We start from the raw sequence: 14,803 nt of genomic DNA, 5'->3' as shown, positions 1-14,803 counted from the left end.
TAACTAAAAATCCCGGTTTACTCACGTACATTAATGGAGAAAAGCTCCACTACTTTTCGTCCTAGCGTCGACGTCTGCGCACGCTGCTCATGATGAAGAGTTCCTCTGTGACTCGAAACTAGTAAAGATTTTCTCCTTGAATGTACGGAAGTCAACCATGATTTTTAGTTAATTTAGTATGTCTCACGATACGTTTCTTATATAATAAAACTTTTTATTTTATATCAACAAAAATGCCATAGACGGCAGACTTAGGTACACACTTTTCACAATATAGTTGCCCAAAATGAGGTACGGTACCTATATTTACTAGACATTAAAACCTGTCCTTCGTCCTTAGATCTTTTATCGTGTCCTAGTCTTATGACCGGTAGGTAGAAAGCAGTGGCGATACATCAGCGTGTATCTGATGTCGTTGATCTGTGGACCGCTGGGAGACCGGACACTTGTAATATTACTAAACTAGGTTTAGCCCGTGAGTTTGAATCTGTGGAATTTGAACTTGGCTTCAAAACACTGGTGTAAAAAAAAACTTTGTGGACGTTTTATTGGTTGGTATCTTTGTGTATGGTAAGCAATCACCGCCGTCCATGGACACCAGAGACACTAGAGACATTACAAGTGTGTTATCGGCCTTTTGGGGATATGAAATTTAAGGGTTGTTGGAAAATCGGCAATTGGAAAGATTAAGGCGGGGTAATTGGACCTCCGGTAACCTCACTCACACAACGCAAGCGTCGTTTCACGTCAGTTTTCTGTGGGGCCGTGGTATCACTCCGATTGAGCCGGCCCATTCTCTACCATATGGCTCTCCCACGCTTATTATGGTTCACCCACACTTATCGTTGCTCTTCCACACTTAAAACCAAAAATTCCACCAATTCCATAAATTAAACTTTATAGCGAAAAACAAGAACGCTCTCTGCGTTGAATATATTCCCCTTTGTGCAATGAATTGTAGCGTTTATCAGTTATTTGCCATGAGTCCACATCGGCCACTCAATGTATAGGTCTATAGAGGTACTCATTACAAGCATACGAACGCGTACGAGTAGCATTCGCTAATGTACTCGAATATCGGTCGTGGGTAAATATTTAATCACTCTGTATACGTGTTCCTCGCGCCGTTTATTCATTGCAGACTATCGGCGCATTCCAATAAACTACGGATCGTTAAATTTGCTTACGAGCCGTAGAATTAGAGTTAGTTTGTTTACGCGAAGTGAATTGGTTGTTTTCGTCAGAGAAAACAAAAACAGAATGGTTGGGAATTGAGCTGCTGAATGTATGGGCATAGGTAGATTACGTTTGTATGATCTGGCATGCCTATGTTTGATGGTTGAGCTAACTAATGTGTAACAACACAGAACAGGTAATAGAGAGCGTTAATTTGTTTAGTAGGTAATAAGCTTCTACACAGTATACTCCTGTATAATGTGTAGAAGGATAGGAACTTTAAGGTAAGGGACTACAGATCCGCATCGTACGCAACGCACGCATTCCGTATGACGTCATCAGCACGCATCGCATGTAGGCATTGCTGATGATGCGGTCCGTACGATGCGGATCAGTGGACGCGTACCTTTAATGTGTCTCTTCTACTTAAATGTCAAGCTGCTCGTTTGAAGACCTTTTCCGTGTCAATTACTTTTAAAGACCTCGACTACCAGACTTCAATGACGAGCTTTTCTAATTAGGTATATTTCAAACAGACTGAGACAATAACAATAACTTCTTCTTCTTTAAATGTTAAGGCAACCCTGTAGTCAAAGTTAGGTAAACTTCTAATAATTATTTACGTAGATAGGTACCTACAAATATTACTGATGTATGTACGGTACATACATACATCAGTAATATTAATTGTATCAAATACCTGAATCGAAAAGATAATTAACAGAAACCTTGCGTTAAAAGTTCCAAGGAAAAAGGGTATAATAAAACGCTATAAATGGTTTGCAATCAACTGACGTTTTTTATAATAAACAATATACAAGGAGTTTTACTTATCACATAAGGAGTTTAACAATTGATAGGTCTACATACATAATTAGTTTAGAACTAATACACCAGATGACACTATTGGTAGTACATAATATTATTTTGTTACATATATTTAACACCCTGACCTAACAAAATAATCTAAATTCTCTTTAAAAACAATATTATAATCTGTTTTAAAAAACATAATATTATTTAACAAAACTCTGGTAAAACTGGTGAAAAAGTCTCATTAACTGGGTAAATCCCTTAGTCGCAAGCCCGACTCTATAATGTACTTCACCTTCACAAAAGATAGCCCTTGATATTTTCACAATATCCAACTAGGAACTTCTTCTTCGCTTTCTTATCTCATTTTTTGTTTTTCTTTTTTACTTGGACCATAACTGGACTGCCAAATATTTGCAACTTTGGCTTTCTGCCCGTCCATAATTCATAAAGAGTTGTATTCTCTTTAATACCTGCTGTTGACTGTGTTTACAGGCTCTGCCCATAGACATTTCTCAAACTGAGCATCGAATAGGAAACAACGAGTTTTCTCAACTCAATCTGTTGTACCTTTCACTTACTCCATATTGCTCTGGTGTATAACTGTTTCTTTCTGATGAACTATACCACATTTCCTCAAATAATTTTCCATCTCAGAAAATAAGCTGTGTACATACTGCTAAAGTCATCTATAAACAATAGGTAATATCTGGCTTTATCTAGTGACATATTCTCCATTGGTTCACATATCAGAGTGAATCAGTTCTAGGACTTCATGACTTTTGCTTACACTTTGAGGGAATGGTAACCTAGTTTGTTTCCTTTCGCAACAAACTGTGCAACTGGCTTTGTTAGAGCCGCACTTCTCATCAAAACTTACACCGAAACGTCTATGCCAAGTATTATTCAATACTTTTACTGCAGCTGTCAACACTTGCTCACTCTTCACAGTCTTAATCTGTATCACCATTCTCCAGTTTTAGCTCGCCAATACAATCATTCTGTGAGTTATAAATCAAACAACCATGTTGAATAAATTCATCTTCTACTCACTGATAGTAAATTCCTGGTGAGGTTAGACACATGTTACAAAACATTGTTTAATCTGTAAGAGTCTCCTGAGCATTCAACAATCTCCTTAATCTTGAGTTGATAACAAACATTCTGACAAAAAATTCTTGACATAATATATGAGTACTTGCGCCGGAATTGTTGTTGTATCACTATGGCTACTACCAGCGCTACCAACACCACCACTGACAGTGCTCGTCAACGAATTTTCGGTTTCCGTTTCCGCTGCTACGTGATTGTTGAATTCTGTAACCGCCGCCATATATATGATGCTTTTTTCAGCGATGAATGCACCTTCCGACTTAACTGCAAAACTCATATCCAACACTTTTGTCTTTATAGCGTCCTGAACTACGGACGAACTTCTCCGGTAATCCAACTAACATGAGCGATCCCATCCATTGGTCGTTAATTTCAAAACCAGTTCCTTTCAGTTTCTGTTTCTGCCGTTTCAAATAGCTGGCTAACATAGCTGGTCAGTTTAAAATGTCGACTAATTACTTAGTAAACATACCGAAGTTAAAAGTTCGTGAAAATATAATTTTATTTCGTATCTGGGTCCATAACCTAATAAAACGCTATAAACGGTTTGCAACCAACTGACGTTTTTTATAATAAACAATATACAAGGAGTTTTACTTATCACATAAGGAGTTTAACAATTGATAGGTCTACATACATAATTAGTTTAGAACTAATACACCAGATGACACTATTGGTAGTACATAATATTATTTTGTTACATATATTTAACAGGGTACCTAATTAATAGGTAACTAGGTACCTATTTACTATTATAAAGAGAAAAGATTTGATTGGCTGTTTGCATTGAATGACAGTCCTAATTGGGTTAACTGTTTAAGGGACCAGAGAGTAAAATGCTCTAAGAAAAGGAGGAACCTCCGACCAGCGGAGGTGATCGTGTCTGGCGGGCTTTCTGTTGCGTTTCGTTCGTTGGGAACCATGTTTATTGTTGTTCGCATGTAAACTGCACATGAGCGATGTAGGATTTGTGGCGTCATCCGATGATTTGTTCGTCGATCTTCTATGTGTGACATCTGTCATGTGTCGCCACACTGTACCCGCTACGCCACTTACATTGAACACCCACATACCGCCATTCCATAACCAGACTACAAGACATATTGAGGTTCATATTCCCACTACTAAGTAATACAGGAAGAGCTTATGCCTGATCTGAAGCTGCGGACTACCTAGCAGGTTTACCGGAGCTCCGGCTTGAAAAGTAGGAGTAGGAACGAAGTGGTTTTTAGTTAGTAAGAGTCTGACACTCCTTCTAGCCTCGACGAAGGCTGGAGAAATGATTGGACAATTTCCCCCCCTCAAAAAAAGGTAGGTACTAAGGTAGACTCTCAAACAAAATCGCTTAATGCAACACGAGGAACTAGTCCAGTAGTAATTAAACAAAGCATTAAGTAAATTACCAGCACTTCCAGCCCGCGCCGCACTTCGCGATAATTACAGCAGTTTTCAAGCGATTCCGTGGTTATACTATCATTTTTATACTAAGTTTTACATGGTTTTTTTCCTTTCCCCCTCCGCCTATTACATGAGACCTTTTCATTTCTTTGATATCGAGGGGGAAACCTTATTTTGCTTTTTCTAACGATTTCCAATATTATTTAATACGTTTTCAAAAGATCACCTAGCTTCAAGACCACCTAGTTTCACTGACAGATAGACTGACAGACTATTGTTTATTACTTTCTTTGTTGACGTTACAAAAGTACCTAATAAATGATTTAACTTTGACTTTGGTATTACTACAAATACTTCTTAAATCTGAACAACGTGATTATTTCAGAAAGCCCAAACTGCAGTAGAAACTCTGATGTGCTGAAGACACCAAATGTAATCACCATTCGTTTGAAAATATTGGTGAGTGCGAACATTACGTTTTGAACATGTTAAGTATATAGAATAGAATCAGGCGTTAATTTACGGAAATCTATGCTACACTAACAATACCTACCTATAGTTTTCATTCTACTCCAATTGAGCTGCAGGAGCCGCTGAGTCAACACCTCCTGAAGATGCTCCGTGGAGGAGCGAAACATATGTCGAGTGGTTTGTTGCATGTCGTGTGTATGTTTTGTGTTGCACCTCTGCTGCATGAGCATTTAATTGCAGGCGGGAGAGTGGTGTTGCACACTGCATGCTGAAATGAAAATACATTTGACTGCATGCGCGGAGGCTAGGTAACCGGCTGCCACGCAACGTGTAGGGAGTTCGATTCCCGCACGGAGCAATTCTTTGTGTGATCCACAAATTGTTGTTTCGGGTCTGGGTGCCATGTGTATGTGAACTTGTATGTTTGTAAACGCACCCACGACACAGGAGAAAAACCTAGTGTGGGGCAAGGTTTTTTTATAAAAAAAGAACTATAAGCGGAATGAAAACTAAGTAAATTGCATTGTTAGAAATTACCTACACTTTTTTCCAAACTTATTTATTCATTAAAATACTATTTACCATTACAGCGTTGCCTCAGCGTGTTTGTAGCGTGTCGCAGCGTGCCGCTTATGGCAATACTATACTACATATTTGGCGCGGCAGCCTTCGGTCTGGCGCGCGGTAGAACTTCGCTAGACATCGCCTTGTTCCCGCTAGAGTTCACCACTAGCGGCGGATTGGAACACGTAAGTGTATGGTTTATGCAGATGCTTTTAACCACTTGTATGTCGGTATATAAGACACAATAGAAAACACATTGTGTCTCGCGTAGATCTGCGTTCCGACAGACAACGGGTTAATAGAAAAACGTTGGAATTTAATTTAATTTTGTTGGAATTTCACTACGTAAATGCTACATAAGATTAGGTGCCGTACTCAGAGTCATTTAATGGTTACTTAACCCAGTCTACAGCAATTATTTTCGGAACAAAATCATATCATTACTAAGGAATAATTTAAGTAATCATTAAATGTCTCTATGTACACCAATCAGACGTATGTTTATAAAGGTGAGACTTTCGAATTATTTATTTTTTTGCCAATTATCATTCCTGTCTACTAAGGGGTGACAATATAGGAATGCTGAAGTGGCGATGGGCCAGTCACTTCACTTCGCTTCATTCTTGTAGTAAACGTCTTATGGAATGGAAATCACTTTTTTCGAAAGATCCTATAGCAATGGAGACCACACTCCAGGCGATCTTTCGCCTGAGTCTTCTCTATAGCAAATAGTACAAAAGCCATAGGGGACTATGGCTCATGGGAATGAGGGTAGGATAGGTAGAAACTACAGAGCACAACTTAGATAAGCCATCGTTCCATGAGGGCCTTAATACTGCAATCCTTCATATATTTATATGATGTATATTTTTATTATTATTATTTTTTATTTTATTATCTGTTCTTCATATATTATATCTGCTCCTTCAGTCCCACCAAATACAATAACACTTTATTCCAAAAACAAAATTAAATCTAGAATAAACCAAATTAAAAAAACAACAATTATGTCAACAGGTAAGCGGCCACGTCCGTATTCTATACGGGTGTTACGTGGAAGGAGCGATGTTGCTGCTCTCGTGCGGGCTGGCAGCATTGCGGCGACACAGCAGCGCCGCTTTCAAATGCATGACTGAGAAGTACAGACTCTATGACAGCAAATGAAGTAGACACATAAGTACATAGGTATTTTTAATACTGCAAGTTGAGGACAGTCTAATGGTGAACGGTAACCGAAGCTTATGTACAGTCAAAGAACAAAATTGCAACTAATAAAGCTAGTAGAGTAGTAACGCGACAATCGCCGCGTCATGTGTCGCGGAATGCTGCTCATGAATATGAGACTCTAGCATGGCTTGAAACTAGTCGAGTTCCTCGTCAAACAAATACGTGAGTAAGCCGATAACATAATAATTAATTTAGTATGTCTCACGAAAGTTACAATAAAATTATAGTAAAGCTTGATGTTTTTAAAGACCACGACACACTAGTAAATGTGGGTGTTTTTCCACCAGAGGTGTGCTATGTAGTTATGCTACGAAGATGTTATAGCTAACACAATCGTTAGAACTCGAAAAGGGATATTTACCATGTTTATGTCTATGAGTTTCCAATATTTCGGCACTGTTACAAGCGCTATGATCACGAATGAACTAATTAAAATTCTCAAGTTCTAATGATAACGTCATTAGAACCATTTAGTAAGCACAAAAAGGGTTTTTTTCTTGTAATGTCATGTGAGGCTGTTAAGTTTAGTTATCACAGTCAATGTATGTGTATACTAGAATAAAACAACACAATAAATAATTTGTTATATTTTATTTACCTACCATTTCCTACACACTAGTCAACGGCTATGTACAGCTTCTTTGATTACAATTACTTTGTAAAATATCGAATAAAACGTGGATTTTCAGACATCGAAATATTTATATTTAATTTCAATAGTAGCGCGAAATGTTATCCATTCAACAATGTATCACAGTAAAGAAAGTAAATCATACAAATGTGTTTAGAGTACTTACATTTGGTAATTTCAAATACATTAACAAAATATATAATAAACAGAGAAGTGGGATTTTTTATTATCTAACTTTTGGAACATGTTTCTATGAGGCTTTGCCGCATTCGATGATGAAAGGATAGTTATTTGCTTCGTATGTTTATTGCGAGCTACCTTTTATTAGTATTCTAGAACATATCAACGACTAAATAAAGACTGAAATGGCTCCTAATTTCCACCCTTTCAAATGTGCTAGATAAAAAGATCTCGTCAATAAATTAATCATTTTAAGAGTATTACTCAGATGCAAATGCGACCGGCGCTAGCAGAGAATTTGTCTGCAAAAGCTTTCTATCAGGCAGTCAAAAGGATACCAGTTAATGCTCAAACTTGAGTTACAACGTTTAAACTTCATCAAAATATTGTCATTTTCAATAAATATTACAAGACAAAATCCACCATTTCATAGGTTAAAAACAACATAATAAACATCCTTTCACCAAAAAATCGGCATAAATATAGTACTAAATAGGCACAGCTATCTACGCCTTGCTTCTCTTAGATTCCTCAACCAATTCTTCCTCAGTGGGAGTACCTTCAATGGACTTCTTTTCCTTAAGAGCTTCTTTCACAGCATCCACCATGTCAAGAGGCTCGGATATCGACACTTTTTTACCTGGAAATTGGGAAAATGAACCTTAAGTGATGCTGATAGAGGAACATTTTGGAAAACATATAGGAATGAATAGTATTTTCATAATAGAAAAATTGGTTACAAGACATGTCAAGCGTTTAGTAGGTCCTTGTAACATACATTAAATTTTGATTGTCATCATCATCTACACAAATAAGGATTACGTTGGTCAAATAAATCAAAAGTATATACAGTAAACACAACACACGACAGTTTATAATAAATCCTGCTTTCAAAAGTTAACTAAGATTATCGATTTACGTTAAATATAATACTTTATTAATTACATAGGGGAACAACCATGAAGCAAGTACAAAGAGATCAAAATGTGATTGTGCACTGTGACACAAAAAAACGGCTCTGCCCAATGATATTATAAGTAAAAAGGTGTAAATAGGTTATAAGGTCTTAGAAAGTGGTACATTTTTGTAGTATGGGACCGCTATATGGAAAATAGAGATTGTTGCGGTTTGTCACGTCCCGCACTCCCCGTAGTCTCAAACATTGTGTTAAAGGGAAATCCAGTTATGAAATCTCCTCTTTGTCTTTGCTTCATGGGAACAACCACAAACTATTTCGCTACAAATTATTTTCTACTGACTTTACTATACCTATATAAAATTCTCAATTATATGATATTACCTACAAGAAGTAATAGGTTTGTATACTCATTATTTCTCTTTCTCTCGTATAGCTCCTGGAAAATAATTAATGTCTGCAGTAATTCATCCAATGTCAACATCAACTGGACTATGAGCCTCTTCTACATAAGACCAATTATCTACACACCAGCCAGGTGGGTTGAAGACCGTAGAATACAAGTCATACATATTAATATGTTAAGCAGTGGACATCCTTTGGCTGATACGATGATGATGATGATATAAATATTTTTTATGTTAAACGGTCATCAAGATTAAGAGTGTATACCAAATATCGGATCAATCGGACATTAGAAAGTGAGTTAACACCAATTGCTAATATTTGACCCTTCCCTTTAATCGTTGGAAAAGAAAATCTACTACTATTGCTATTACCAAAAAAAATCTAATATGTAAAGATTTAGGTCAAGCAACTAGTACCTACGGTACAAAATTGATCTTAAGCACTTACTACCGTACTCAGTAATTTAATGGACTTAATCCAGTCCTTAGCAATTATTTTCGGAACAGAATCGTCACTAAAAAATAGTTTAAGTAATCATTAAATGTACCTGATACGGCATAGATAATTTTAAATACTGTCTTTAGTTGGGCCTGGTAATTTATCATACCACTTCAAAAATGTTGATTATAGCATGATGGTAAAGGGTCAAAGGTTCGAAATGAAACAACATATAAATTGAAATTTCCGTGTATTCATGAAACAGACTAGAAATATTTACAATCATTGAAACTAATGTATAACCATCATACTATAACCATTATAACTAAGCCCTTTCGAACCATGCACAACTCTTTCATAAAAATCTCTTCAATAAATAACTATACATACAATTATGTTTACATATATTTTAAATATAATATTCAATGTCTACATTGGTGTGCTTATCACATAAGAACAATGTATAAAAACAAATTCATTGCTAATTTATAATGGACTGTTTAAAAACTAGTTTGAAAAGTGACTGTAAGTACTGTGTCTTAAGGTTTAATGTTAAATGTAGCTCGCAAAGCAATGTAAGTAATATTTATCTTTAGAAAAACAAAGCTTTTTCTAACGAGTACATTATTTATTAGTTTCAAATGAAACTAACCTGCAGTTTCTGTAATGAATCTATTATTCTCATAAGTCGTTTTGAATCAACAAATCTGCAAGACCTAATCATAGATAAAAGGTATCTATCTATCCATACAAATATCACATTCAAATCCATCACACACTCATGCCTCCTTCAAATTCTGATAAAGTTCGGGATGTTGTTCCCTCTGACGTTGGATCGCTCTCTGATAGCCATAAGGCGTATCCATGTCTCGAGTCGGCAAGTTATCTAAACTCTCCATATACTTATGAGCACCATACCGATCTAAAGGATCATGCATCATCACAAATATACTGACAAACACTGCCATTACGAAACCAGTCACAAAATACATCTTATTAGTCTTATAAGCGTCACCCAAACTTTCTAGAAACGTCCATGCTTTCGAATTATGTCGCTCATAATCGTCGTTATCGCGATTCGCTTGGTGAATGTGTTCACCCCCTTTAAACGTTCCCGAACTTTCTGATTTACCGCCCCCTGTATCACTGCTAGTTTTTGCCTTTTCTGTAAAATAAAGTTGGTATTTTTTTCTATACATTTCAAGTATCATCTACTGTCGAATTTTCGGCTTTATAGCGGATGAATTAGGGTACATATTGGTACACATTTATAGAAAGTAAATTAGCCTATTTCCTACTGGCTTTGGTACAATCTTAACATCAATAAGGAGCAGTCTTCTATACATATCTCTACACTTATATTTAAGTATGTGTCGTAGTTAAGCTTCTCAGTTATTTCTTACCATCTCTGTCGAGGGAGACGCCGTGTATTTGTCCGGGAGTGTCCTCTTCTAGTTCGGCGTACGCGTACATAAGCGCCTTCTGTTTGCTCGACAGCGATTTTGGTACCTGTAGACAAAATAATTTATTTCAAATACAAAAATTCCAATTCACACTGTTACTTTGGCCGCAGAGTGTGTGTCAAAGGTAATATAGCTCTTTTATCCCGCGATTGAGCAAAAACTGCAATTTGCTACAAATTATAAAGTACAGAGCAAATAATTTGGAACAGATTCTTGAGCGGTTAAAAACGCTTGCGGGATATAAATCACAATGTAATTTGAGTTTATTTCGGTTTATATGCGAAAATCGAGAGATTTACCAATAAATAATCTCTTTTGCAAATAGCAAATGTGCTAGTCTTACGCGCTGTGGCGACTGTGACGCATAAGACACTCAATGGGTTAATATATTGTTTACTAACCTGTATTTTGATATGCACATAGTGATCGCCATAACCATGTTGGCTGACTCTCTTCATGCCTTTCCGTGACAGTCTGATGGTGGTGTGTGAAGACGTACATGGCATTATCTGGAAGTACAAATTGTTAATTAAAGAAAATAAATGAATATTATGAAAGATGTATTTTTTTTTCTTCTCTGTGCTCATTTGCGATCTGTCACCGACTATGAACAAAGTGTTAGGCGCGTTGTAGATAGTTGTTGTAGAGATGAAAGATGTATTTGTAATTTTCATTTGCAATCAGTCTCTCCCGACTATAAGCAGATATACGTGTGTGCTTTTTGGCGTATAGGACGCTGTTCCCAGTAGAGCCAGGAGCTATAGGAAAGTATATTTCTTTTGCCACCGAGGCTTAATCGGAAGAGAATACAAACCTGCAAGGTATGGTCTTCATATAATCCTTGTATTCTGACCGTTCCTCCTAACAAGGCTTGAGCCACGGAAATCTGTAAACAATAAATATTATTAAAAATTATCAACTTCAAAATTCTATTCTTAGTATGAAATTGCTATACGTTAAACCATAAGGAAATGAGAGCGCGTTCGGCGATCTGATTGGTCAGCGCAAATTAACCAACCAATCAGAGTGTCGAATGCACTCTCGCTTAAACTTGTACTAAGGGTACTTGTCACTCATTATCTCAGTAATACTCACAGTACAATCAGTGTGTACATCAGGCCCGTCTCTGTGGAAGTAATTGGACTTCTCCACCTTGAAGGTGACAAATATCTCATTGTTGTTGCCGACCGCCATACGGACCGTCTGTCCGTCTTCTACTCCAGCCGGCACTGGGACTTTCACTTTCTTGCGTTGGACCTGAAATGCAAAGATTTTGAAAAAAGCTCCACAACTTATTACAGATAGACCTTATTCTGAATTGTTTTATAATATATCTTCAACTTAGAAGACAATAAAGTTGAAAATCCAATAACACTATTAGACACATGCTGCCAACACAAAACTAAAGTCAGATGATAAATCTTTAGTTGATCTTAGCTCAGACATGAACAGTAAGATACATACCGACTGTCCTTTCCCCTCACACTCGACGCAAGGGAACTTGATGAGCATTCGAGTTCCATGGCAGTGTCGGCAAGTGGAGCGCATCACAAATGGACCTGAGAATCAATAACAATATTTTAGAAACATCATTATAAAGCATTATAAGCCTTGTTGGTTGAGTGGTTACAAGTACGAATCAGACGTCTGGACGAAATCTCTCAGTAAGTCTGGAATTATACCCAGTATATAGCAATAGGCTCGCCCGCTATTACATAAGAGCGTTAAACACAAATGGTGAATAGTGGGTGTTCACTGTATATAGCTAATAAGTTGATGGTGAATCTTATGGTTCAGTATTATCCAACTTTTCTTAGAATAAAATGTAGATGAGACTTATAATTTGATAGTATCCTACCTCGAAAATCTTATAGGACTCACCTCGAGAGAATGTCTCCATTCCGGTGCCATTGCAGTAAGTACACTTAATGGCTTTAGTACCAGGCTCACAGCGGGAGCCCTGGCACTTGGTACATGTGTCTACCACATTCACATTAATGTCTTTAGTCACGCCTCGCGCCGCTTCTGTGAAACGGAGGTTCACTACAACCTGAAAGGTGAAATGAAAAAAAGTTAAATAAAATAATTATTGACAAATATTAGCTACAATGATATAAAAACAATAGAGACAAATCTTTAACTTTATCACCCAAAGCCACACAGGTCAAATGAAATTTTTATGTTATTGGCTTGCTCACATAACTATTTGATAAGGAATTCAACTAGTTTCAAGCCATGCTAGAGTAAGCCAATAACATAATAATTAATTTAGTATGTCTCACGAAAGTTATAATAAAATTACAGGTCAAGTTTGTCATAAAAATGCTACTTCTAAGAAGATATAGTTAAAGAAGATAATAAGGCAATCATAAGACAATAAGCAAAGCTATTTTACTTAGCATTACTGTATTGACAGAATAAAGTCAAATAAAAAGAAATGTATAGATATTTTACCTCTTGTGCAGCCCCAAATCCAAACTTAGACTCAGCAAAGTCACTGAAAGCCTCACTCTTGAAGCCAGCATCACCAAATATCTTCCGGAACAACTCTTCAGGGTCTATGGTGGACTTGTACTGCCATTGGTGGGTGAAACCATCAGCTCCTGTAGGCCCACCACCCATACCCATGTCATCCGCAGTAGTTCCAAATGTGTCATATTGTTTACGCTTGTTCTCATCAGACAGTATCTGTAATACACACAGTTATATCAGAACTCTTTATTGTAAACACTTTTTATTGAACCAATGATAAGTAGACCTTCAAATGGTATTATCACAATAAATGGACAAATCATGATCATGAATTATAAATAAATTTCTCAAGTGTAAAATATAATTTGTAATGTTTCCCTTACCTCATAAGCTTCAGATACTTCTTGGAACTTCTTGGAAGCTTCTGGATCAGACTTATTCGCATCAGGATGATACTTTTTGGCTAACTGGTAGTATGCCTTCTTGATGTCCTTAGCAGAAGCATTCTTAGCGACACCGAGAACCTTGTAGTAGTCAGCTCGAGCACTTAAATGGTTCGTCGTGTGAATAAATCGATGTCTAGCACCGATATTATCTGAGAAATATGAAGTGAGGTTATGTTTCACGAAATGTCAAAGTGGATCATAAATTGATAACACAAACTACATAACTTATTGAGATGATCTAGTAAAAAATGTGTTCCTTATATTAATGCCTATCGAACACGAAATAAATAATCACCGGTGATGTAATGAAAGCATGTAAAACTTACAATTTTTACGTGCTAAGGAAGCTGCAGATACAGCGTGACCGCCTAAAAATTTGTCACAGTTGTTACATCCGTGCAAATAACGATATGGAGTTTTTACAATACTATTGGTGAAAACCGTACTAATAGTTTTTGGGTTCAAAAATCCTAAAACACTCCGATTTGGAGCCATCTTGAAAAATAAATGACAGACTGAGACATTGACAGATTAAGAAATTGATTGAACTGCCAGTGTTGCACTATTTGAGGTAAACAACCCCAAACTGTCTTTATCGGTACAAAACGCAACGAATAACAAAAGTTTAATAAACCGAAAAGGAATTTTTAACCTGCAAATCTCACGGGAATTGAAACTAAAAATATAGTGGGTTTTAGTTTAGTTTTAGTATTCAGCCATGATCATCCTAATGCAGAGCAAAGGCCTCCCTACCCTCCTTCCACTCCTATCTGTCTATCTTTTAAACCACGGAGATATATAAAAGCAATAAGCATAGGTACACTCAAATGGATTAATACAAGCAGTTTTGTCAATCTGTTGTGGATATGATCCTACAGTATAATTATGTTACTACTGAATCGATTCTAACGGTATATTTTTTGTGTTTTTTATTCAACATGGTAAATACAAGTGGATACACGTATAAGTATAATAAACTACATGAACATACGTATCACATACCTACTAACCTACTAATGAAAATTAGGATCTGAATCAATTTAAGCAAAAGCTACATTATTACCGCGTCTCCCGACTCCATTGGTAC

General features: G+C 36.7%; 2 protein-coding genes across 5 annotated transcripts in view; one reads left to right on the top strand and one right to left on the bottom strand.

Annotated features, from left to right (window-relative positions):
* Nucleotides 1-7,343, top strand: part of LOC126911013 (uncharacterized) — a 43,982-nt gene extending 36,639 nt beyond the window's left edge. The window contains exons 7-9 of the mRNA XM_050695749.1: nucleotides 4,886-4,959; nucleotides 5,562-5,720; nucleotides 6,553-7,343. Coding sequence (XP_050551706.1) covers nucleotides 4,886-4,959; nucleotides 5,562-5,720; nucleotides 6,553-6,699 — 380 coding nt within the window. The 3' untranslated portion in view covers nucleotides 6,700-7,343. The remainder of the gene's footprint in view (nucleotides 1-4,885; nucleotides 4,960-5,561; nucleotides 5,721-6,552) is intronic.
* Nucleotides 7,335-14,246, bottom strand: LOC126911011 (protein tumorous imaginal discs, mitochondrial-like). Of its 4 annotated transcripts, XM_050695746.1 has the most exons (11): nucleotides 14,043-14,244; nucleotides 13,654-13,865; nucleotides 13,253-13,486; nucleotides 12,680-12,848; nucleotides 12,263-12,357; nucleotides 11,894-12,055; nucleotides 11,613-11,684; nucleotides 11,200-11,307; nucleotides 10,739-10,844; nucleotides 8,874-8,928; nucleotides 8,069-8,213 (listed from the first exon to the last, which is right to left on the bottom strand). In XM_050695746.1, exons 1-10 carry the CDS (start codon nucleotides 14,209-14,211, stop codon nucleotides 8,903-8,905), a joined length of 1,353 nt encoding a protein of 450 aa, XP_050551703.1. In that variant the 5' UTR covers nucleotides 14,212-14,244; the 3' UTR covers nucleotides 8,069-8,213; nucleotides 8,874-8,902. The 4 variants fall into 4 exon arrangements, with proteins under 4 accessions (XP_050551702.1, XP_050551703.1, XP_050551704.1 ...); XM_050695745.1 differs by lacking the exon at nucleotides 8,874-8,928 and having other exon boundaries at nucleotides 7,335-8,213; nucleotides 14,043-14,243; XM_050695747.1 differs by lacking the exon at nucleotides 8,069-8,213 and having other exon boundaries at nucleotides 8,870-8,928.
* Nucleotides 14,247-14,803: the final 557 nt, after the last annotated feature.

The sequence above is a fragment of the Spodoptera frugiperda genome, chromosome 9 (assembly GCF_023101765.2).
Source record: "Spodoptera frugiperda isolate SF20-4 chromosome 9, AGI-APGP_CSIRO_Sfru_2.0, whole genome shotgun sequence".
In the NCBI taxonomy this organism is placed as follows: Eukaryota; Metazoa; Arthropoda; class Insecta; order Lepidoptera; family Noctuidae; genus Spodoptera; species Spodoptera frugiperda.
The sequence above is the reverse complement of the archived record's forward strand: the minus strand, read 5'-3'. Positions and strand labels throughout refer to the sequence as shown.